General features: G+C 36.1%; 1 protein-coding gene across 16 annotated transcripts in view; it reads left to right on the forward strand.

Moving 5' to 3' along the window:
- The window catches only part of FUT8 (fucosyltransferase 8), a 311,734-nt gene that overhangs the window by 270,583 nt on the left and 14,103 nt on the right, over nucleotides 1–27,048 (forward strand). For all 16 annotated transcript variants that reach the window (XM_078448128.2, XM_078448123.2, XM_078448134.2 and 13 more), the window contains 2 exons: nucleotides 21,172–21,418; nucleotides 25,723–25,899. In XM_078448128.2, the coding sequence (XP_078304254.1) occupies nucleotides 21,172–21,418; nucleotides 25,723–25,899 (424 nt within the window). The remainder of the gene's footprint in view (nucleotides 1–21,171; nucleotides 21,419–25,722; nucleotides 25,900–27,048) is intronic.

Genomic DNA, 27,048 nt, shown 5'->3' on the forward strand with positions numbered 1-27,048 from the left:
ATGTTTTTTTTAATTATATACTTTATTTCTTAGAACAGTTATACATTTACAGAAAAATTTGTTAGAAAGTACAATCCCCATATGGTCCCTCCTTCTCTTACTCCACCAGTCCACCATGGCTCTGTTTCCCTATTATTAACATTTACCTCAATGTGGTACATTTGTTACAATCAGTGGACCAATGTTAGTACATTATTATTAACTATTATTCATAGTTTACTTTGGGGTTCAGTCTCTGTGTTATATAGTTATATGGGTTTTGCCAAATGTATAATGTTATGTATCCACCATTATATAATCATACACAATAGTTTCACTGCCCTAAAAACCCCCTCTGTGTTCCACCAGTTCACTCTCACTCCCTCCCTTCAACCTCTGGCAAGTATTGATTTTTTTTTTCCTGTCTCCATAATTTTGCCTTTTCCAGATTATCATATAGTTGGAATCATTATGAAGTCTTTCCTGACTAACTGCTTTTTAAAAAAAGTTCCTCCGTGTCTTTTTTGTAGCTTGACAGCTCATTTCTTTTTTGCTGAATAATATTTAATTGTATGGATGTGCTACAGTTTTATTCACATATTGAGGGACTTCTTTTTTTTTTTTAATTTCAAGTTAGTTAACATATAGTGTAGTATTCGTTTCAGGAATAGAACTTAGTGATTCATCCAGTGTTCATTCCAACAATTGCCCTCCTTAGTGCTCATCACCCATTTAGTCTAACTCCCCCAAAGTCCTCCCCCTTCCAGCAACCCTCAGTTCTCTGTATTTCAGAGGGACATCTTGGTTGCTTCCAATTTTGCGAAATTAATAAATAAAGCTGGTATAAACATTCATATACAGGTTTTTTGTGTGAGTATAGGTTTTCAAATCATTTGGGTAAATGCTTAAGAGAGAGCTTGCTTGGTTGTCTGGTTAAGACTATGTTTAGCTTTGTAAGAAACTGCCAAACTATCTTCTAAAATGTCTGCTTGGGCTGCTATAACAAACAAACAAACAAAACAGACTGGATGGCTTAAACAACAAACATTTGTTTTCACAGTTTTAGAGGCCGGGAAGTCCAAAATCAGAGTACCAGCAAATTTGTTCTTGGTGAGAGCCCTCTTCCTGGCTTGCAGGGGGCTGCCTTCTTGATGAACCCTCACCTGATAGAGTGAAGAAACTCTGATTCCTCTTTCTTTTCTTACAAGGGCTGCAGTCCCATCTTGGGGGGTCATCTCCTCATGGCCTCATCTAAGCCTAATTACCTCCCAAAGGCCCCCACCTCCTCATACTATCACATTGAGGATCAGAACTTCAACACAAGAATTTAGAGAGGATACAAGATTTGGTCTGTAGCAGTAGCTTTAGCATTTTGCATTTTCACCAGCTGTGAATGAAAGTTTGTGTTGCTTCACATCTTCTCCTGCATTTGGTGTTGTCACTGTTTTAGATTTTAGCCATCCTAATAGACATGTAGTGGTATCCTTTTTGAATTTACAGTGCACTAATGATCTTTAATGTTGAGCATCATTTCATATGCTTACTTGCCATCTATATGTCTTCTTTGGACAAGTGTTTATTTAGATCTTTTGCCCATTTTATGATAAAGTTGTTGGTCTTCTTGAATTTTAAGAGCTCTTTTCATATTTTGGATGTAAGTTTATTAACAGAAATTTCCTCCCTGTCTGTGGCTTTTCATTTAATTCTTTGAACAATGTCTTTCATGGAGCAGAATTTTTCAATTTTAATGAAGTCCAACTTTTCAATTTTTTCTTTTATGGATTATGCTTTTGGTGCTGTATGTAAAAACACAGTGCCAACCCAAGGTCACCTAGATTTTCTCCTGTATTTCTTTTCTAAAAGTGTTGGAGTTTTGAGGGGCACCTGGGTGGCTCAGTTGGTTAAACTTTTGACTTCGGCTCAAGTCATGATCTCATAGTTTGTGGGTTCCAGCCCCGCATTGGGCTCTGTACTAACAGCTCAAAGCCTGGAGCCTCCTTCGGATTCTGTGTGTCCCTCTCTCTCTGCCCCTCCCCTCATGCTGCCTCTATCTCTCATAAATAAATAAACTTAAAAAAAATTTTTTTTAAGTTAGAGTTTTGAGTTTTACATTTAGGTCTATGATCCATGTTGAGTTAATTTTTTGTGAAAGATACAAGGTCAGTGTCTAGATTTTTCTTTTCTTCTCTCTCTCTCTCTCTTTTTTTTTTTTTTTTTTTTTTTGCATGTCGACATACAGTTGTTCTGGCACCATTTGTTGAAAGACTATTCTTTCTTGATTGGATTGCCTTTGCTTCTTTGCCAAAAATCAGTTGAATATATTTGTCTGTGTTTATTTCTGGGCTCTCTGTTATGTTCCATGGATCTATTTGTCTATTTTTTCACCAATACCACACTGTCTTGATTACTGTTGCTTTTTAGTTAAGTCTAAAAGTCAGATAGTATCAGTTCTCTTGACTTTGTCTTTTTGATTGCCTGTCCATATAAACTTTAGAATTATTTTGTTGGTATCTACATAGTAATTTGTTGGGATTTTCACTGAGATTGTGTTGAATCTATAGATCAAGTTGTGAAAAATGGACATCTTAACCATACTGAGTCTTCCTACCTATGAATTTGTACTATCCATTTATTTACATCTTCTTTGATTTATTTCTCCAGAGTTTTATAGTTTTCCTCCTATAGATCTCATACATATTTTGACTTAAATGTCTTTCTCTCTCTCTCTCTCTCTCTCACTCTTTATTTTTTGGTTCTAATGTAAATGGTGGTATGTTTTTAATTTTAAATTCCAGTTGCTCATTGGTGGTGTATAGGAAAGGCTTTGAATTTTATATATTAGCCTTGTTTCCTGCTAATTTGATATAATTGCTTACTGGCTCCAGCAGTTTTTATGTCAGTTCTTTGGGATTTTCTACATAGATGGTCCTGTCATCTCAGAATAAAGATAAAGATAGTTTTATGTCTTTTTTTTCCCAATCTGTATACATTTTATTTCCTTTGCTTGTCCTAGTGAATTAGCCAGGACTTCCAGTACAATGTTGTGTAGAAACGATGAGAGGAACATCCTTGCCTTATTCTTCAGCTTAGGAAAAAGACATCAAGTTTCTTACAATTATATCTGCCATTAGCAGTAGGTTGGTTTTAGATGTTCTTTATTAAATTGAAGAAATTCCCCTTGCTGAGAGTTTCTATCATGAATGGATTTTGGATGTAGGATGTGGATTTTTCTATATCTTTTGATACTATCATATGATTTTTCTTCTTCAGCCTGTTGATGTGAAGGATTACATTAATTAATTTTCAAATGTTGAATCAGCCTTGATTAACCTGAAATAAATCCCAACCGATCATGGTGTGTGATTCTTTTTAAACATTGTTAGATTTGATTTGCTAATGTTTTCTTGAGTATTTTGCATTTATATTAGTGAAAAATATTAGTCTGTTTCCTTTCTTATAACATCCTTGTATAGTTTTGGAATTAGTGTAATGGCCTCATAGAATGAGTGAGGAAGTGCTTCTTCTGCTTCTGTTTTCTGGAACAGATCATAGAGAATTGATGCCATTTTTTCCTTAAATATTTGGCAGAATTCACTATTTGGATGTGGTGCTTTTTGTTTTGGAAAGTTATTAATTATTCAGTTTCTTTGATTGATACAAACCTAATTAAATGATCTATTTCTCCTTGTTTGAGTTTTGGTAGAATTTGTCTTTTAAGGATTTGGTCCATTTCACCTAAGTCATCAAATTTGTGGGCATAGAGTTGTGCATACTATTCATTTATCCTTTCAATATCCATGGCATCAGTAGTGATGGTCCCTCTTCCATTTCTGATATTAGTAATTTGTGTCTTCTTTTTTTCTTGGTTAGCCCAAGTAGGGGCTTGTCTATTTTATTAATCTTTTCAAAGAACCAACTTTTGGTTTTGTTGATTTTCTCTATTTTTTTCCTGCTTTCAATTTTATTGATATCTTTTTCTGCTTACTTCAGACTTAATTTGCTCTTCGTTTTTTTTTGCTAGTTTTCTAAGTTGGAATGTTAATTTTAGATTTTTCTTTTTTCAATATGTGCATACAGTGCTATGGAGTTTCCTCTAAGTACTACCCTTGCTGTATCTGACAAATTTTAATGTTTTTTTTTAATTTTCATTTAGTTCAACAGTTATTTCATCTCTCAAGAATTCTTTAATTCTTGTGTTATTTATAAGTGTGTTGTTTAATCTCCAAATATTTTGGGATTTTTCCAGCAATCTTTGTATTAATATTTTTTCATTTAATTCCATTATAATCTAAGGGCATATGTGGTATGATATCTACTCTTTTAAATTTGTTAAGGTGTGTTTTATGGCCCTGAAGACGGTCTGTTTTGGTGAATATTCCCTGCAAACTTGAGAAGAATGTATATTCTGCTATTGGGTGAAGCATCCCATGTCACTTAGATACAGTTGATTGGTGATACTGTCCTGCTCAACTATATCTTTACTGATTTTCTGACTGCTTGTTCTGTCACTTACTGATAGAGTAGTGTTAAAGTCTCCAAACTATAGCTTGTGTATTTATCCTTGCATTTCTACCAGTTTTTACCTCATATATTTTTACACTCTGTTGTTAGGTGCATGCATATTAGGGATAGTTATGGCTTCTTGGTGAATTGACCTGCTATCATTATATAATGCCTCTCTTTATTGCCAATAATTTTCCTTGCTCTGAAGTCTGTTTGTCTGAAATTCATAGAGCTACTCCAGCTTTCTTTTGATTACTGTTAGCATAATGAATTTTTTCCATCTCTTTACTTTTAATCTATGTTTTCATATTTAGAGTATATTTCTTATAAAGACCATGTAGCTGAGTCTTGCTTTTTTTTTTTTATCCACTCTGATAGTCCCTGTCTTCTAATTAGTATATTTTAGATTACTTACATTTAAAGTCAGTATTGATATAGTTGGTTTAATGTAAACCTCATTTATGACTTTTCTATTCATTGACCTTGTTCTTTCTTTTTTATCTTCCTCTATTCTTCTGCCTTCTCTGGTTTTAATTGATGACTGTATAAGATCCCATTTTCTCTCCTGTCTTAGCATATAAATCACAACTTTTTTTTTAAGTGGTTGCCTGAAAGTTTATAATACATATTTACAAATAATACAAGTCTACTTTCAAATAACACTGTATCACTTCATGGGAACTGCAAGCACCTTATAAAAGAGTAATCCCAAATCCTTCCTCCCATCCCTTATAGCATGGTTGTCCTTTATTTTTTCCATAAGCTATGACCACCAAATATTTTGTCACTATTTTGTTTAGTAAACTGATAGTTTGTAAGGTTAATTAAGAATAATAAAAAGATAAGATTTTATTTTCCTTTCATTTATTCATTTTCTAAAACTCATACACACACACACACACACACACACACACACACACACACACGTTTTTGACCTATATCATTTCATTCTCTCTGAAGCTGGCAACAAATTCCCCCAATTTTTGTTTGTCAAAGAAAGTCTTTATTTCTTCTTCTCTTTTGAAGGATAATTTCACTGAATATAGAATTCTAAGTAGATGATTTTAATTTTTCAAAACTTTGAAGTATTTCACTCTACTCTCTTCTTGCTTAAATGGTTTCCGAAGAGAAGGTCGATGTGATTCTTTTCCTTGTTCCTCTAGTGATAAGATCCCCAACCCCGTCTACCTACTTTCAAGATTTTGCCTTTGATTTTCTGCAGTTGGATTATAATATCCCTAAATATAGATTTTTTAAAAGTATTTATCCTGCTTGGTGCTGTCTGAAGTTTATATATCTGTTGTTTGGTGTCTGTCATTCATTTTGGAAAATTCTCGGGCATTATTACTTCAAATATTTCTTCTCTTCCTCTTCTTTCCTCTGGTATTCCCATTACATGTATATGCACCTTTTGTAATTGTCTCATAGGTTTTGGATATTCTGTTTCATCCTTTTCATTCTTTTTTCCTCTTTCCAGTCAGTTTTGTAGGTTTATATCGCCATATCTGCAAGGTCACTGATTCTTTCCTTGGTCACGCCCAGTCTACTGATGAGCCCATCAAAGGCATTCTTAGTTTCTGTTACAATGTTTTTGATTTCTAGCATTTCCTTTTGATTCTCTCTTAGAGTTTCCATCTCTTTGCTTACATTACTCATCTTGCATATTGTTCACTTTTATCATTAGAATCCTTAGCATATTAATCAGTCATTTTATTTTTTTTTAATTTTATTTTTTATTTTTTAAAATTTACATCCAAATTAGTTAGCATATAGTGAAACAATGATTTCAGGAGTAAATTCCTTAATGCCCCTTACCCATTTAGCCCACCTCCCCCCTCCCACAACCCCTCCTATAACCCTCAGTTTGTTCTCCATATTTATGAGTCTTTCCTGTTTTGTCCCCCTCCCTGTTTTTATATTATTTTTGTTTCCCTTCCCTTATGTTCATCTGTTTTGTCTCTTAAAGTCCTCATGTGAATGAAGTCATATGATTTTTGTCTTTCTCTAACTGACTAATTTTACTTAGCATAATACCCTCCAGATCCATCCACGTAGTTGCAAATGGTAATAATCATAGTCATTTTAAATTCCTGGCCTGATAATTCCCAAATCTCTGCCATGTATGAGTCTGGAACTGACAGTTGCTTTGTCCCTTCAGTCTATACTTTCTGCCCTTAGCATGTCTTGTAATTTTTTCGTTGAAAACTGGACATGATATATCAGGTAAAAAGGAACTAAAGTAGATAGGCCTTTGTGTTTATCTGGCTAGGAGTTAGGCTGTGTTTACTCTTAGCTGTAGCTATGTATCAGATGCTACTTTTTCCTCTAGTATTCCTGTTTTTGTCTCCCCTATTGTTTTTAGATATTCTTAGAGACTCCTTAAGTAGGCAGTTCTTTTAGGTGTACTCCTTTGTTATTATTCAGTAGCCCTATTGATGTGGTGGTATAGTATGGGTAAAGGGATATTCTATAGTCTTATGATTAGATCTGTTTCTTAGTGAATGTGAGATGGCTATTTCTTCTCCCCCAGGTTGGTTAGTGTTTGGTAAAACCTCAGTATGTTAAGTTCTGCCTCAAGGAGAACAGAAAGCTTGCTGTAGATAAACTGAGCTAATATGTGAAAATTCTCAGAAAGTAAAAATAACTACAATATGATAGTAATGATCACAAATAGCATTAACAAGAGATATGAAAATGTTAGTTTTAAATGTAACATTTAATTCATTTGTATGTTTTCTGCTATGATATATAAAGATATTCTAAATGAGATTCTTCTAAATTAATTTCATTATCTAATTCAAGTTAATATACGATGTGAAACCCACACAGTTCTGAATGAACAGACAGACTTTGTTCTAACAATAAAACATACATACAAGATGCCTAAGCATAATTTCCAGTTCCACCAGGCTCTTTTCATCATGTAAAAATTTAACTATAAGTTTCTAATATTATTTAATAACTAAAATGTGAATTCTGTTGTGTTTGTCACTCTCAAAAATAATCCTTTATGTCCAGGAAATTAGGGTCAGCTCCCTGGAAAAGTATACATGTAGTCAAAACAGTATAACAAAAGCAAGAATATTATCTTCTTTCCTGCCACGTCCTATTTAAGTAGTGTATACTTAAAAAATGGATAATGGAGGGGCGCCTGGGTGGTCCAACCAGTTAGTCATCCAACCTCTTGATTTCGGCTCAGGTCATGATCTCATGGTTTATGAGTTCAGGCTCTGTGACTGATAGCTCAGGGCCTGCTTGACATTCTCTCTCCCTCTTTCTCTGCTGTCCCCCTGCACACACTAGCATGTGCTCACTCTGTCTCTCTCTTTCTCTCTCAAAATAAGTAAATAAATAATGGATCCAAAGCAGAATGCCTATACATTTCTCAAGTACTTTGCAAGCAACAAGAAGAATAGAAGTATTAAATACAGCTTAGCAAGTATTTATATACCATTTTCCAACTATTTGTTATTTAAGAGACTTAAAAAGGCAGGACCTCAGTAATAATGACTGTTTTACATTGTAAAACGGTAAAACTGATGGGGCGCCTGGGTGGCGCAGTCGGTTAAGCGTCCGACTTCAGCCAGGTCACGATCTCGCGGTCCGTGAGTTCGAGCCCTGCATCAGGCTCTGGGCTGATGGCTTGGAGCCTGGAGCCTGTTTCCGATTCTGTGTCTCCCTCTCTCTCTGCCCCTCCCCCGTTCATGCTCTGTCTCTCTCTGTCCCAAAAATAAATAAAAAACGTTGAAAAAAAAATTAAAAAAAAAAAAAAAAAAGGTAAAACTGATGATATACTCCAATCTCAAAATTTATCAATAATATTAAGATCATGAAGCTGAATGGTGGGGTCATCTACTAACTAGTTAAGTTATTGTTTCCTACAGTAGACTGTGGAATCTATATTAATTATAGTACTTTATATATTTAGTTCAATTCATTTTGTTCAATTAAATACTTTATGTTTTTTATGTACCTGGGATCGTGGTCATTGCTGAAGCAACAGGATAAATAGGTTAAGGTTTATGTCCATATTCCATATTTGTAGGGGAGACAGATACATACAAAAACAATTATAAACAGCTTGGTAAATGCAGTGATAGAGATACATAAATGGATGATTCTAAAAATTGCCCTATGTTCTAAGAGTTAAGTTCCTAAAATTTTAAATTCCTAAAAGCCAAAGTTTACTATATACCAGTTATTAATTCCCTATGTCCTATCTAATATCACCTATTTGGGGAATATAGCCCTGCTGTCTTATATGTATCATGTGGCCACTCCTCCCTTCCTGCACATGTGTGCATGTGCACACACATACACACATATAATCACAGCTTTACAGGCCAGTGTGATTACCTGACTCTGGGAAACTAATCCTTTAGGCTGGGCTGTGCCAATAAGATTCTCTTTTGAGAGGTAATCCAATCTTGTAGGTGAGCACTCTAACTCTGGAGTCTGATGGATGTGGATTCTTACTCCTTCACTAGTCATCTATAAGTACTTCCCCTATAGGGTCAGTTTGGTAATTAAAAGAAATAATGTTCATAATGTTCATATATACTACCTAACACAAGCCTCAGTAAATGTTAATATTATTACAACACAGAGACTAGCTTATCTGAGGGTGAAACTAAATTGTAAAATCTGTAGACTGAAGCTGATATCTACAAGATGAGGCTTGAGCAAGAGAGGAGTTAATTAGCAGAAAGGAGGATGTAGCTGAGCCACACAGACCACATGGCCACAGAAACATGGTGCGAATTACAGGTTTCCCGTCTCTTGAGGTACAGTTGTACTTCCTGCTTTTTGTTTCTTGGCAAATTCCCTTGTATTCTTTCAGTAATTTCCTTTTTACTTGAGCTAATTTGACTAGGTTTCTGTTCTTTGCAACCAGTGATCCTTGGCTTAAACAGTTTTCAATGAATATTTTTTTGTTGTTTGACATTGGTGAGAGGAAATAGTGCATACAAGATTTGTTCTATTAAAACAACTATGTAGTAATAGCTTCAGAACACCAATATCCTTATTTTATGAATTCTACTCTAACCAATCAAGCATTATCAGCAGGCATAAGTAATATTCTATTCTTCCTACTCTTACCCTTTTCTGTTTCTATATATATCTACCTTTTATCTCCATATTGCAAGGAAAAGAAATAATAGTTTGTTGGTACACAAAGAAAAAGCATCCTTTAGAGCCAAAATGTAGCATAGTTTTATTATCTTATATATGTTATTTCCTGTGCATTGAAGCCTAAAAAAGGGAATTGGGGTCATAACACTGATTAATCCAGTTAAGTACTCTGATTTAACAGTTCTCAGTGACATTTTATAGGAGATAATAGTTGTCCTTTGTGCTGCCATGATATGAACATTCATATTTTACCCCAAACATATCATTTCTGGTTTAAGTTATCTTCTCTTGGGATAATGAGTTCTGTAAGAATTCTACCTATTGTGTAAAATTAGGCTTTATTTTCTTTATTCTTTTTTTAAATGTTTATTTATTTTTGAGTGGCAGAGAGAGAGAGCACGAGCAGAGGAAGGGCAGAGAGAGCAGGAGACACAGAATCCAAAGCAGGCTCCAGGCTCTGAGCTGTCAGCACAGAGCCAGACACGGGGCTCGAACCCGTGAACTGTGAGATCTGGGATCATGACCTGAGCCGAGTCAGACGCCCAACGCACTGAGCCATCCAGGCGCCCCTATTTTATTTATTCTTAAACTACTTCTTTCAAACACCATTGAAATATCCCTAATTCTAAGATGTGGTGAACACATTTTGAACACCTTGTTTAAATCTGACATTATTCCATGATTTTATACACTTTAAGCATATAACTCTCAGCTCTCATTTTTTTCAGGTAGATGAGAATCATCCTGTTGTCATTTGAAAGATTTCCATCCTCCTAAATATTATTTCTCTTTGTTCTTGAGATGTAGTGGTTTAACTGAATGAATTTATTAATATATAAATGCAATTGTGATTGTCCCCATTCATTTATGTTCAACTAAATGACCTATTGAATTGACTTAAAAATTACTTTGAGGGTATCTGGGTGGCTCAGTTGGTTGAGCATCCGACTTCAGCTCAAGTCATGATCTCACAGTTCGTGGGTTCAAGCCCTGCGTCGGGCTCTGTGCAGACAGCTCAGAGCCTGGAGCCTGCTTTGGATTCTGTGTCTCTGTCTCTCTGCCCCTCTCCTGCTCTCTCTCTTTCTCTCTCTCTCTCTCTCTCAAAAATAAGTAAATGTTAAAAAAATTACTTTGTATCACCTTTAAAAGTCCTTTCTCTGATCTTTTTTAATCTTTTAGAAATTCCACTGACATGAATAAAGTTAATTATTATAATAATCAAGGCTGAAATTTGTTTCTGAAAATATAAAATATTTGTATTTATTTTGTGATTCATTTTGGATAGCATCTGTTATTATAGCCTGAATTTTGGACCGTGTCATCAGAAGTAGATACTTCAATTAATAAGGTTTTCGGGAGCAAGTTGAAAGTTGTGCATTTTTATTTATTTATAAATTTACCACTTAAGAAATGAAAGGAGGAAATATTTTTTAAAAGCAGACATATTTTAGACTGCAAAATATTTTTGCTTTAATGTTTAATAGTTGAAAATAAGTATGTTAATGGATAATGAGAATGGTTTACACATTTAATAAATCTCCTTATGATAACTGCTTTTTAGATTCTTTGTTCTGAAGTAGGCTATTTCTCTTTCATGGAAAGGTTATTATATATTCTTATTAGGAAATAAGACTGTCATAGGTTGGCTAATTCACATTCTGTTTATAATCAAATTGTGAAGGTATTATTAAGTCTTAGCCATGAGCTGTAAGTTGACTAAAAAGCACCCTAATTGTTTCATACAAATAATTTAAATTTGAGATAATCTTTCTTTAGCTATTATTTTTGTTTCTTCGGGGCTCCTAGTATGAATGACAATGAATGAAGTTGTTTTGTTTAGTGACAATTTAATTGCTTAATATGTGTACATATGATCAGTGTTTAAAGTTTATGTCTTTTACTTAATATTAAATTTCTGGATCTAGTGCCTACTGTACAGAGAGATCTGGACCTTACCCATTGGTGTTTGCTCTCTTCCTTTGTCCCTGCCCCTCCCTCCTTTTTAAATAAATTCCATGCGAAGTCACTTTTGCTTTCTGTGAAACTGTAAGATAACGGAATAGGGTGGTGTAAATTTTCAAATTCTGCAATTAGAATGTTTGGGTTCAGCTCCTGTTTCTGACTGCTAGCTGGATGACCTTGAACAAGTTACTTAAATTCATCTGTAAAATGGGGATTAGAGGGTACTGACTTCACAAAGACTTTGTGGATTAATTGGGATAATGTATGGAAAACATTTAGTGTAATACCTGGCATGTAGTTGTTGCACAATAAATGTTAGCCTTTAATTAAAGTTGCTGATAGGGAGCTGAGCAGGAGAGCCATGGATGCAAGAGCTATTTTAGAAATAGCCTGCATGGGTCACTTAAAAGGAGTAAAGCATATGAAAAGAACAGATTCTTGACCCTCATCCCTGCCAGAATTTTTATGATTTGAAATGAACATAGGATTATGGTAAAATAATAGCCTCTGATTTGAAGATTTACCAGGTAAAACTTTGGGGCCTGTTGATAGATAACTACAGGTTAAAAAATATGTTGCAGATGATGAGAAATAGTAGATAACCTTCTTGGCAGGGAAGTGACAGAAGTATTCCTTTGCACATCCTAGTCTAGGTCCTAAAGAAGGTTGTGGTGGTGCTGTCCCTGTTTAAAGAATAAATGAAAAATGTCATGGGAACAATAGTGTGAAGTATCAAATCTGTATGAAGTATTATGTTTTGTAAGCAGTAACAAGAAAAGGACTACTTCTCACGATCTCAGACATCTCCTTGCCCTATTTGCTACATTTGTCTTCCTCCTCCTTCCCCTTTGCATGCTCTGTTAGTTAGCTCAAGTTTCATGCCTTTTGCCTCAGAGTTCTTTCTCTTCGTATAGATATTCCCTGCTCTTCTCCCAGTTAAACCAGAAAGGACAAAATACAGCCACTTTTTGAGTAATGTCTTTATAGTATTTATCTCAGCTATGTCACCAGAGGCTATAGATTGTAAAGTATTAGCTCTCTTCTTTCTGGAGACTTAACACAACCTAGAAGAGGAGAAAGGGAGGGTCAGCTAACTTATACCAGATTGGCAGCCACAGTGACAGCAGAAACTGTGGCATGGCACATAAATCTATATCCCACCCCCCATCTTTTTCCACTTTTTCCACAGTGGAAGTGAGGCAGCTGGGAAAGAAGACAGACTGTGCAGTCTGAGGTGGCAGCAAATTAAAGATGGGAATGGTGGCAGGGTGACTTTGGAGCTGCTAGTACTTTGTGGATTGGTTTGGCATACAAAATGAGGGAGATTTGCTACTCCAATCCCGGTTTTAGTAGAAGCCAAGATGTTTGTCTGTTTTATCAACAATTTGAATAGTGCTTTAGCACGTTGCTTACTGCACTTGATTAAGTTGTCTTCTCTCCTAATATCCCATCTTAACTGTTTTCTTATGACTTCCAACACGACTGTATTTTCATTTTCTTCTCTCCCAGGATAGCCAGAAGTCCTACTTATAATTCTTGTGTTTTAGGGCATTAGGGTTGACCTATACTCTATCATCAGGAAACTCAAATTAGGCCTTCCTGATTTAACCTTTGAGTGATAATGTAGCAGAAAAATCACAAGGAGCTGTAAGTCCAAAATGAAACATTATATTCCTAACTCCAACCAAGTGCTAATCACAAAGGCTGCTATAAAATTGCCCCAAAGTAAAAGGGAACACAGTATGACAACAGACATCTCTGTGCTGTGAGATCCTGGTGGTATGTCAGTATACTCAGTCATCATTTTCAGGAATTCTCAAGGGATAAAAGTCTATTATTACCTGGAGTTCCTTCCTCCTGCCTGTTGCTTTCAAGGAGAGTAACATGTGGTGAAGGAATAAGAGGTATATGAAAGTGGAATTGTGATTTTTTTTTTTTTTTTATGAGAATGGGGGAAAGAGAGTTTGGAGTTTGGCTCTTGAATAATTTGATGAAATTAAGCTTTATCCTTTTTTTGTACTGCTTTCCATTCCTCTATTTTTTTTGTCCCCCCCCCCCCCCCCCCCCGCCCCATGAGAAAAGCTATAGTAGAATTCTTTGGGATCCTTTGAGTTAGGAGTTTCTAATTTAGGGAAAAGTACCAAATGATTAAAAAACAACTGAAAAACTCCCCAAACCTCCATGTAGAGTTACTTGTTTTCATGGAAATTCTTCACGTTTATTTCCATTTTTGCTTCCCATACAGTTTTTTTCAAATGTTTGTTAGTTCTGGTTCAAATTTTTATTTAAACTCTAGTTAGTTAACATAGAGTATAATATTGGTTTCAGGAGTAGAATTCAGTGATTCATCACTTACATATAACACCCAATGCTCAACATACATGGAGTTATAGGACCTGTGCAATGTGAATCATCAGAGAAACTGTTGGCACTGTCCCATTTATGAGCAAGCTGTGGACTGTCTAGAATCTTAGCAAAATGACTTATGTATGTATATAAAATTTAAATGACTAAATTTGTTTCAGAACATGCAGAATGACTGCAAGGAGACTTCTGCTTAGTGAAATGAAGCAAAAAATCTCTTTGCTCTCTTTTGATACTGTCCTGCCTGCATTATCCTGAACTGCATAACTCACTAAGATATTACGTATTTTCCATTAGCCGTTCTTTCAGTCCCCTATCCAGAGTTAAGTCTGTCAGAGTAACATTGAGGTCAGTGAACCATGAGTCTGGTTGCCTTTGCAAGGCATTTCTGTGCTAGTAAAAGCAGCAAATACCTCATAAGAATGCTGCACAATCATTCCCATAGTGTGATATGCTAATTCTTAAGAATGTTGCTAACACTGCACTTTGTTTCATATGATTGAATTTAGAACTTTCACTCAATTGGTTGAAGGCTTCAAACTGGCAGTAATAACAGTCTTTTGAGTTGTTGCTTAAGTAGAGCAGTGATGGAATTCATATGGCAAGCGACAGTTGCTCATTCAAGTTCAAGAAAAAAATCTCTGTCAGCCGCAATGGTTGAAAAACAAAAGGAAAGAAAGTAGCCCAGCTGTTTGCTTTTTAATAGTATATCTTTCCTTCGTGTTTTAGATGAGAGCAGAGCACAGTCATTCATTAAATGAAGGTATAAATATTAATGTCATCATTGTTAAAAATCCTGAAGAACAGACCTCACACATTTATGTGATTTTTTTTTTTTTAATGTCCATCTTATTGTGTCCAAGTAAAATCAAGAAAATCCCCTGGTCCCTGAAGGGGTCTCACCACAGCTAGTTAGCTTTCAGTCTTGATGTCCTTTTACTTGTGCCTCCTGTAACAAGTCTCGGAGAATTTAGTATGAATTTAATCAGCCATATTTGGCCACATAGTGGTAAATAAAATGTAAATCCCAGAAGTCCAAATAATCTTCGTGGATGTAATTTAAGCTACAAACTCTTTGCTGTGACATGAATGGGAAGTATTACTAGTTTAGACAACTTACTGTCATTCCGCGCTTTCAGCGTGGAACAGTCTTGTTCTTTGCTTTTAGTCAAGTTAGTAGTTATAGGATGTCAGAACTTTTAGGTAGCCAGAGTTGCTACCCTTCTATTTGAACATTTGTTGAATATTTTGAAAAGATAAAAGCTGCTTATTGTTCTGTTGCCTATGGTAAACCGTATGAATAAGATTTCCTTTGGGTGTAATATCTGTTTATATCTAGTATATTTGGGAGTATATCTTTGGCTCACTGAAATGGGCACTTTGATATGTTTTTCAGAGACTATGATATTTTAGCAAATAATCTTTTCCTTGGTCAAATTCTAGCTAGCTTCTTGAGAATTGTTCAACAGAATTGATCTTAGGGCAAAGAACTAACATTTTTTTGAGAATTAGTATGTATCAGGCATTGTGCTCAGCTTTTTCCATGTAATAAATCATCCTTAAAATAACTCAGTGAGTAAGATACTGTAATTAATCCCGTTTTCCAGATGAATAAGTTGCTATTATCAATGCCATTTTCCAGATGAAGAAACTGGGGTGAAGTTAAATACAACTTATCCAAAGGTACACAACTGTGAAGTGATAGAGTATTTGAACAGTAGTTTTTGTCCTAACAAAGCCCATACCTGTAATCACTATGCACTATATACATGGGGACAGGCTTTTGCTTGACCATATTTGTTTGATGTCTCTCCTTGTTCTAGCCTCAACTAGGGCCATGAATCTCAGCAGCTGACACAGTCTGTGGAAAGGCTGTTGGGTGTGATGGCATTTACTAACTATAACCATTCAAGGCCACCCTTAGGAAGGGAATTAAAACCTCATTCTACCCCACTACACCTAGTTGAGAGAAGCCTGGACCTATGTGGATATTGAGGGCAACCTTCTTAAGAGTCTTGAGACCATAAAGCAGACAGCTTTTTTTGGTTGAGAATTGCCAAAAAGTTACTAATAATCCCTAGCTCACCCCAAGTGAAATTTTGAGTTCCAGGTAGTGATGTCTTATTGGAGATTTTTCTCAATTGGCAACCCTATTCCAAACTTCTTTACCTTGACCATTTTGGCTGTCTGAGGTTTATCTTCAAGAGATTCCACCCCCACCTCCCACCCCCCAGTTTAGTTGTGTTTCTCTCACAAGTCACTGAGTAGCAACTAAAGAAAGAAGACGGTAAATACAGAAGAAATCTCATGGACTAGGACCCAAAATCTTTTCCACCCCTGAAATGTTTTTCATGATAGCAGAACCTATTCATTCATGGTAGATGTTAAGACCTTCCTATTGAAGTCTACTGATGATTAATAATTCTAACTGACTAATTCCAGGGTAGGGTCTCTGTCTTAGGGCACAAGGAATGATAATAGACTAATGCTTTTAAATGGAGTTGCCATGAATTGCTAGAGGGACTTGCCTGCAGCTGTGGACATCCTCCCTGTCAAAGAGTTATCTATGCTACTGGCAGAGGGCTATAAGTGTACCAGCAAGCCTATTGAGTCTTCCCTGCCTTTGGCAGAGAATGACCATATGGACCAGAATTAGCAACAAGAGGAGGTAGTCTTGAAAATGAGTCCCTGAAATAATTAATAGTGGTCATATCAGTTCAAGTTGAGCTGAGCTGTCAATTATGTAATTCCTAGGCTAGTTGGCTCTGATTCTTTACAAATGCATAGTGCTGACTTTTGTATGACTTGCACATATAAAACATTCTCTTGCTGGAAAGTTAATGCAGTGCCTTTTTTTTTTTTTTTTTTTTTTTAACACTAACATCTTAATAGAATGACAAGGCACTCTTTTTTTTTTTTTAATTTTTTTTAACGTTTATTTATTTTTGAAACAGAGAGAGAGCGCGAGCATGAATGCGGGAGGGTCAGAGAGAGGGAGACACAGAATCTGAAACGGGCTCCAGGCTCTGAGCTGTCAGCACAGAGCCCGACGCGGGGCTCGAACTCACGGACCGCGAGATCATGACCTGAGCCGAAGTTGGACGCTTAACCGACCGAGCCACCCAGGCGCCCCGACAAGGCACTCTTGATTGATCAAAAGGGAACATACTTAAATGCTTTGAAATATATACATATAGTTTTCAGAAAGCAGAATGCAATATAAGTAATGTGGTAAACAATAGAGCCTCATCCTGGCCCTTTTATTAGCTGTATTATTACTTTGAGAAATTCGCTTAACCTCTCTAGTTTGTTTCCTCTGTAAAATGAGGGAGTTTAAGTAAATCTGTGTTTCTCAAACTCTGAATCTACCACAGATTACTAGAGATTAATTTAGGTGGCATATGTGAGATAATTTCAGACAGTTTCCTGATAAAAGATTAAAACAACCATTGAGTTGAATAGTTGAAAAAGTTATTTCTTTTTCAGCCCTTCTGATTATGTCAGACAAATTCTCAATTTGGTGTCAGGAAATCTTTGCAATAGTTCTTTAACACTGGATAATTGTTTGGGGGTGGAGATGGGTGGGAACAGGCACAGGGAATCCTCCAATTCCTCAAGACGTTCTATAGAAGGGTAATTAATTCCATTCCTTCAAAGGGGAAAGTGCTGCAGTGCTTTTTTTGCTTCTGTCTACCTCATTTCGCTTCCACTTGAAAGGAAAGTAGTGTGTACAACTGGGGAGTTTAGGGGGAGGAACAAATGTGTGAGACCTAGCCCTGTCTGGCTTCTCTCATGGCACAGCCCATAGCCCATTCTCAGAAGGCATGCTCTTCCTCCTCCCCAGTGTACTACGCCTTGCTTGACAGACTAATTTTAGGATTGGGATTGGGTGGAAACTATTAGAAAACCCATAAGGCCATAAATTCAAAGAATAAACTACATTCTTTAGTTCATCCTTATTGGTAATCAAGCTGATATTTTGATTGCCATTTTATTCTTCTCTCTGTCTCTCATTTGGTTTGAAACTCATAGGAGATGTAAGGGGAAAAGCAATTATACACCCCTTTAACCTCACTGATAATCTCTTCTTTTATTTATTTTTTTTTTAATTTTTTTTTAACGTTTATTTATTTTTGAGACAGAGAGAGACAGAGCATGAACGGGGGAGGGTCAGAGAGAGGGAGACACAGAATCTGAAACAGGCTCCAGGCTCTGAGCTGTCAGCACAGAGCCCAACGCGGGGCTCGAACTCACGGACCACGAGATCATGACCTGAGCTGAAGTCGGCCGCTTAACCGACTGAGCCACCCAGGCGTCCCGATAATCTCTTCTTTTAATAGAAATCTGGCCTGAGCTCAAGGCCCTTCATAGGCAATAGTATCTATATAGAATTTAATGATATGGTTTCATTTTTAGTGAAGTTATACTTCTAGCTGACATCTATAAAATAAATTCATGTAAGTTTTAAAACGAATTTTTAAAACATTAATACAGATAATACATGGATATGGTAAAAATTATAAAGTGAATACATAAATGACTAAAGTTTAGAAACCACTAAGCATTGATCATTTCTAATCTAGGATCTGTTCCAGATTTAAATTCTTTTGAATATAAATGCCAGTAGAATAAAAAATGTTAGGTGGTAAACAAGTAAAAAAAGGGACCTTCTAACCATAGCATATACTATGTTATTTTCATTTGTTTTAAAATATATCATTACTGAGGAAGCTAACCTTTTTTTTTTCATTAATAAATACCCTTTTCTTAATATTTAACTAGGTAGTTGAGTATTGATATCTTTTTGATAACACATTTTTTTGGTGATGGTATTTTATTTTATTTTTCTTCCACAAAAGCAGTCAGTTCTGGGTGAGGTTTTTCGAACTAGAAATCTTGGAGGACACGAACCATGCTATCACTGTATACTCTACCTCATACAGTGTTTGGCATATAGCAGTGTTCAATAAATATTTGAACAAGTGAAGTGAATGAATGAATGAATGAAGAATGAACAAAGAACCAACAAAAATAAACTACATTCTCTGTCTTGAAGATATAGGCATAGTTTCGATTTATTTCTTAAAGCTGTCAATAGGACTAGCTGTAAGAAAGTTGAGGCCTTGGGGCAATCAGTGAAAGACAGAGCTACTTGAACAGAGCATTTCGAATAACCCTGTTAGAGGGGCGCCTGAGTGGCTCAGTCGGTTAAGCGACCGACTTCAGCTCAGGTCATGATCTCATGGTTTGTGATCTCATGGTTTGTGAGCCCCGCGTCTGGCTCAGCACTGACAGCTCAGAGCCTGAATCCCGTTTTGGATTCTGTGTCTCCCTCTCTCTCTGCCCCTCCCCTGCTCATACTCTCTCTTTCCTTCAAAAATAAATAAACATTAAAAAAAAAAAAAAAAGAAGAAGAAGAACCGTGTTAGAAAGAAAGCTCAAAAAGAAGGTAACCCTATTAATTTTGCTTTTATTTATGGTCATATAAAAGAAGTTAGATTGTTTCTTTCTCTCCTTTTTATAAAAAAGAACTGTTTTCTCTTCCTTTTTTTCCTCTCATTCATGTGCTATTTCTCTTATCATGTCCATATCACAGAAAGCACCCCATTTCTCTTGCCTTTGGGAGATTATTAGAGCTTAATTTAAAATGCAGCTTACTCTTTCCCCATACACTCTTAATTATAGTATCTTGTCTGATAAAGGTGCCCACCTCTGTCTTAACCAGTACCCCAGATGAACTGCAGTGCTGGTGGTGAATTTTTTTAGTGACATCTATTCATACAACAAATGTCATGTTTCAAGGGCTTTGTTCTAAGAGTCCTGAAATGAGTTTTACATGTCAGAGAGAGAGAATATTAACCAGATGTTTTTAATTTTTAGTTATGCCAACCAACTTTCTTATAATCATGTAGTTTGAGTGATTACATTCCCAGATGATGAGATTTACTATAAAACACTTTGCATATATGCAGAAAAACAGAATTTGAGGACTGTGTTCCATTCTGGTGAATACATTTTAAAAGTCTTCTAGGTTTATTTTCTACAAGTGCATTCTTTCTTTAATGGTCCAGTGATTAACTGGAATTATTTTGTATATTCAGGTTAATATTTTCTGTTATTGAAATTTTAATTCAGTACATTTTATGTTTATAAAATTTCTCTGCCTGGTATCTTCATGTCTTCTAGTTACTACTATGTGGTCTTCGATATCTAAGGTTGCTGGCTTAGGGGCGGGCGCCTGGGTGGCTCAGTCGGTTGGGTGTCCAACTTCGGCTCAGGTCATGATCTCACTGCTTGTGAGTTCGAGCCCCGGGTCTGGCTTTGTACTGACAGCTCAGAGCCTGGAGCCTGCTTCAGATTCTGTGTCCCACTCTCTGCCCCTCCCTCACTCATGCTCTGTCTCTCTCTCTCTCTTAAGAATAAATAAAACATTAAAAAAATAATAAAGTAATTAAAATAAAGTTGCTGGCTTATCCCATTTTGGGTTGTTCTTGTCATTGCATTATAAAATTGATAGAACAGCAGTATCATTAATGATATATAGAAGTTGGATTCTGAAATTAATCATCATCTACAAAAATTAGCATCTAATCTCTATCCTAATTTTAATTTAATGTCCAGATAAACAATCAACATAAATTTTATTGTTATCATCATTGAAAACATAATAGATAATTTGGCCAAGAAAAAAAAAGACTTTAGAATTACCATTTTTTTTTCTTTAAAAGATACAACTGCTTGGCTTATAATTGTAATCTTTAGGTATCTCTAGAGTCATGGTGCTCTGTCATGAAATTAATGAAAGAGCCATTTGCTATAATGACAATCTGGAAGTTTTGAGAATACTTTATTGTCTGGTTCAAAAACAAAAATGATGACAGAAAACAGAACTTTGCCTAGCTGGCTGTGTTCACTAGCAATATGGTTATTCTCTGATTAGATTCTTTGAGTGCTGGGTGCATCCTTATCTGCAGTATGAGGTGTTGAGATGGCAGCATGTTATGACAGGGAAAAAAAAAAAAAAAAGATCATGGACTTGAGAAGCAGACCAACCTAAATGGGAAATTTAGCTCTGTCACTTTTGTGCTAGTACCTTGAGCAAGTTACTTAACTGCGTCTGTAATACTGCTTTAGAGTTGCGATGAGGATGAAAGCATCCAGAGTGAGTTCTCCAATGGTAATTGTATGAGAAATACAGTGTGGTGATGATATGTTTTGATATTCTCACAGGTGAAGTAAAGGACAAAAATGTGCAGGTGGTTGAGCTCCCCATTGTAGACAGTCTTCATCCTCGTCCACCATATTTGCCCCTGGCTGTACCAGAAGACCTTGCAGATCGGCTTGTACGAGTCCATGGTGATCCTGCAGTGTGGTGGGTGTCCCAGTTTGTCAAATACTTGATCCGCCCACAACCTTGGCTGGAAAAGGAAATAGAAGAGACTACTAAGAAGCTTGGCTTCAAACATCCAGTTATTGGGTAAGAATCTGATTTATTCCTCTCATAATGTGATGTAGTAGCAGAGATATGTGTACTTTACAATATATTGTGAACTTTATGATATAGTTTAATTTTCAAGCCATACCCTAAAACAGATGTTCCAGACAGAGTTCACCTTAGGTCATAGGGAGATCATTCTCCCTTTGTTCACTTAGAACAGTTGAGTTGTCATACGTTGTTACCCCCATTTGCTTATTTATTCATTCAACAAATATATTAAACCCTTATTTCTGAAATTACCTGTCTCTTCTGAGGAAAACAACAAAATTGTATTTTATTGAGAGTAGTTTGGATACTATACATGACTCCTATCTTATCCTAACAAGACCATGAGATGAAGCTATCACATTTATAGCTTTTCGATTGTACTTTTTGTTAGGCTTCATTAATTACCACTGATGATTATTTTGCATTTTTTGGTGTTCTGTTTTCTGGCCTGGAAGCTGTTTTGATAATAAAAATAGTATTTATAATGTAAGATAATGTTAAAATTATTATTTAAAATTATCTCTTGACCCACTTGGGACTTATCATGTACATATGCATTCAGCTTCATGCTTATGTTCAAGAAGATATATCAGGAAATCCTACCACCAAGAAGAATACAAAGAAGCATCTTTGTGCATAAGCTTGTGCTCCTATACACATACATAAAAAGTTATGGAAAGAGGAATTTTCCTGGGTCCGGGTAGCAGATTTCATACCATGGGAAAATGTTCTTTGCCTAATGGAAAGAGTACTGGACTGAGATTTAAGTGACCTAGGTAATATTCCTGGATTTTTTCTAATTCTAGACCAAGTTACTTAATAATAGTATTGGGCTTTGATTTTTCCATCTGTAAAATAGGGAAGGTAATACCTGCCCTAAAAGTGATGTGATAAGAAGGGTAAAAGGAAGGATTTTAGTTCAGTGGAAAAAATGCACTGTAAAATATTACCTTTCAGAAAGACTGATGCTAAAATCATTTCTAAAAATAGACTTGTAGGCTAGACTATGACATTCTGTAGCTTATACTGTTTGTAATAAAGTCAGCTATTGATTAATATTAATATAGGTGTTGATTTGTTCACTTATTTGCAGAACATTTATTGAACACCTGCTACTGTGGGGACAGAGATTAATTTTTTTTTAATGGCTCCTTCTAGCTTATTACAGTCTGTTGGAAAAGAGACATACACAGCTAACATTATATGGGCAGAATGTGATAAATACCCTGAGAGAAGTATAAAAATTATTACGAGAGTTCAGGGAAGGAGGAAAGTCTTCATAGCTTCCGTGTTTAAACAGGATCTTGAAAGGTAAAAGAATAGTAATTAAATTACCAAAATACCTTCAACTGCATTATCTCATTGATCTTATAACACAGTCCTATGAAAAGAGTAGAGATAGCTGTCTTATAGGTTAGGAAACTAAAGGGAAGAAAATCTTGGCCCAGAGTTCCAGAGTTAATAAAGGCAAAGCCAGGACTAAAAACCATCTTAACTTTGCTTGGAAGCTTTCCTGTAGTTTGGCATGGCCTAATTATCCATGGACCATACATCATATGGAGAGTTGGCCAAATACAGAAAATTGCAGTACCAGAGACAATTGAGTTATTTGTACATTGAGGTAGTGTGCTGGAATGAAAGAGAAGGGTGCTCGAATTCAAGAGTCTGGGGGTCCCATCTAACTTCTAGTACTAACAAGTTGTGCGACTTTGGGCAGCGTACTTGATCATTCCAGGTCTTCATTGATTGCCACTCTTTCCTCATTTGTTTAAAACTAAAAAAAACTAAGTTAGATGGTATGTAAGGTTTCTACTTACATGATACTAAACAATTAGATTTTTGTGTCCACACAACATTCAATCATTTATTCATTATATTTGGTGCTATTGGAAATAAATAAAATCACATTCCCTGCCCTGAAAGAGCTTGATAATCTGATATAGATGACCCTTGAACAATGCAGGGTTAGGACTGCTGACCCCCACCCCCCATGCAGTTGAAATTCCATGTATAACTTGACTCCTCCAAAATTTAACTACTAATAGCCTACTGTTGGCTGGAAGCCTTACCAATGACATAAACAGTCAGTTAACATATATTTTGAATGCTATATGTATTATATACTGTATTCTTACAATAAAATAAGCTAGAGAAAAAGTGTTATTAGAAAATCATAAGGAACACAAAATACATTTACAGTACTGTACTGTAAAAGATCTGTGTATAAGCGGACCTGCACAGTTCAAACCCGTGTTGTTGAAGAGTCAACTGTAGTGAAAGTCAGGCAAGTACACAAAGAACTTTTACTTTTGTGAGGACTGGGTTGAAAAGTATGAGAAACCAGCTACCTCTTGCCTTATGTTGTCTTTTTGTTCATTGATATGTCTTCAGAAGCATCAGTTTCCTTAAATGTCTGAAAAACTTACATTAAATTAAAATGATTTCTCATATCCTTCACCGGACTAATATTCTGAGTCTTCCATGGAGACTCCATTTTGCCCCTCTCAAAATTCTTGATCCAGGCCTAATTTCAGTAGTACTTGGAGACTTGAAAAGATTTCTCAGTAGTACTCTGCCAGTACTTCATATGCTCCTCTTCCTTTGATTCTTCCTTCCGTTATTACAGCTCTTCTTTGTTTTTATTTTCATTTTCATTTTCCTATCTCCCACCCAACATCTTCCCTCGTGTCTTAGTCTTCATATGTATAGAAGTTACTGACCCTTATTTTAAATGTTAGAGCTAAAGAAAGTACATGATGAAATCAGTATCAAAGAGTGTTTCTTCTTATAAACTTTTCATTGAAATTCAGTGGAATTGTTTATCCTTGTGGAGCCCAGTGAACAATTCCAATTTCCTGAGAGAGAAGCAGTGATTAAGAAGGATGTGGGGGGGCGCCTGGGTGGCGCAGTCGGTTAAGCGTCCGACTTCAGCCAGGTCACGATCTCGCGGTCCGTGAGTTCGAGCCCCGCGTCAGGCTCTGGGCTGATGGCTCGGAGCCTGGAGCCTGTTTCCGATTCTGTGTCTCCCTCTCTCTCTGCCCCTCCCCCGTTCATGCTCTGTCTCTCTCTGTCCCAAAAATAAATACAAAACGTTGAAAAAAAAAATTAAAAAAAAAAAAAAAAAAAAAAAAAAAAGAAGGATGTGGGAAGGAAACAACGATAGAATACGTGTAAATATAAAGGTGTGCATATCTGGACTATAGTCTGGAAGGCAGAGGATACCCATAAAGATATCAGATTAGCTGCAGTGAAAACAGATCCGCCTTCCAGATTCACAATAAAAAGCTGGGCTTAGGCCTGACCTAAGGCATGCCTATATACCATGGCCTAAAGGGAAACAAATTTACTTTTTTCTTTTTCCCACATATGAATAGTGGTTTAGTAATTTGGTGAGGGGTGGGGAGGATGCAGGCAGGGCAAATTTAAGGAGAGTTTTAATTTATGAAAGTAAACTATGACCATTATTATTTTCATTACAATTACTTTGAAAGCACTAAGATGGGAGGAAAATACTGTGAAAGTCAACACAGGACGATGTAAATCTTTGTCCCCAGTTTTACAGTTTTAGAACTTTTTTACAATAGGACAGATGAGATCAATACCTACTTGTGTTTGACAGCATGAAAAACAGCAAAAGGAAATTCATTATGCATATAACAAAAGGGGTAGAATGTCTCCGTGAACTTAGAATAGTAAGAATTCTTAAAAGGTTTGCCTGCCTTGATTGTGCATTAGGAAGAATTCTTGAAGGTCTGTGTTTTCCTCAGACAATTTTCAATTCTATAAGCTGGCAGTTATAATAACTATACAGGGTAGAATGAAGAATGAGAGAAGTTGGCATCAAATGCTGTAAACAATATATTTAATATTCTGTAATAACAACTGTGAATCTTGGTATCATTTGTTGCCAAAAATCTTAAAAAGTTATATCCAGTTTTTTCTGGGAGGCTGGTAGGTATTTTGCTGCTTATATGGAGTATAACTCTGGAATCTTCCACTTATTCTACTGTTCTTGGGTATGCTAATTACTTTCTTTATAAGAAAGCATTCTTCTAAAGCTTATTTTCTAATTCTCCTTGTATTGTGTTAACATGCAAATATATTTAGAATGTATGTGTTTGAATTTTTAAAACATTTTAATTTTTCTAGTGGCAAAAATGAAAAAAAAAATGGTTTAAAATGTCTGTGATGCCACCATAAATAAAGGTATAAAGTTGAGTAGCCTAAAAGTACACAGTGGATCAGAGGATCAGAACATTATCAGCAGAGTCTGACTGTCTCCCTCTGCCCCCCAGAGTACACGTCAGACGTACAGACAAAGTAGGAACAGAAGCAGCCTTCCATCCCATTGAGGAATACATGGTACACGTTGAAGAACATTTTCAGCTTCTCTCTCGCAGAATGCAAGTGGATAAACGAAGAGTATATTTGGCGACGGATGACCCTTCTTTATTAAAGGAGGCAAAAACAAAGTAAGTTAAATGAACTAGTGATTCTAGACCAGGACTCTTTTTCAGTTGAAAGGAATCCTTAATTCCCATGACTTGTCATTCTTGTTATAATATTATTACTAATTATTGGAGTTTTTTTTTAATTCAAACAACTGTGTACCTTTGTGACTGTGAATATAATCAAAGAGTATTTGAGGTGCCAGTAAGGTGTATATTTCATTCTGAAGCCTCTTCTCTTGGTGTGTAGGCAGCTGCCATCTTGCTGTGTACTCACATGACCTTTCTGTGTGTTTGGAAGAGAGAGCAAGCTTTCTGGTGTCTCTTCCTGTGGGGGCATTAATTCTATCATGAGGGCCCCATTCTCATGCACTTTATTTAATCCTAATCATCTCCCAAAGGCCCCGTATCCAGATACTATCACAGCTCAAACATAGGTATTCTAGGGGGACACAAACATTCAGTCCATAACTCTAACCAACTGTATAGGACTGCTAGCAATAAAACATACCAGGTGCTTGCCTTTTTGCTCTCACTATCTTCACTAGCAATTAACGGGCAACTGAAACATATGTAAAATATGTGTGAGTTGGGGTGCCTGGGTGGCTTAGTCAGTTGAGCGTCTGACTTCGGCTCAGGTCATGATCTTGTGGTTTGTGAGTTTGAGCCCCATGTCGGGCTCTGTGCTGACGGCTCGGAGCCTGGAGCCTGCTTTGGATTCTGTGTCTTCCTCTCTCTCTGCCCTTCCCCTTCGTATGCTCTGCTCATGCTCTGTCTCTCTCTGTCTCTCAGAAATAAATAAATGTTAAAAAAAATTTTTTTTAAATATGTGTAAGTGTTCATCTCATAAAAAAAATTCTGGAACTTGGAAGTTATATTAAAGAAAAATAAAGAATCAGAAGATAAGTTTTATAAGTGGAAGAGTAAGAACTGCTAGTATGTATTGAACAGTAAAACAGTAATCTGTCATTTATAGAGCATGCCTATATTTCAGGCACTGTGTTAGGTGCTGGCGATGCCATGATAAGCAAGATAACTCTGCTCTCAAGGAATTCCCAATCTAGTGGGGGAACAGACAATTACTCATACTCTACAGTATGAATAGTGCTACTATAGGGTTAACATAGGGGGTTAAGAAAACACATAAACACACTGATCCTAATTGGGAATTTA

Source organism: Panthera onca, chromosome B3 (genome assembly GCF_046562875.1).
Source record: "Panthera onca isolate mPanOnc1 chromosome B3, mPanOnc1 haplotype 2, whole genome shotgun sequence".
Lineage (NCBI taxonomy): Eukaryota > Metazoa > Chordata > Mammalia > Carnivora > Felidae > Panthera > Panthera onca.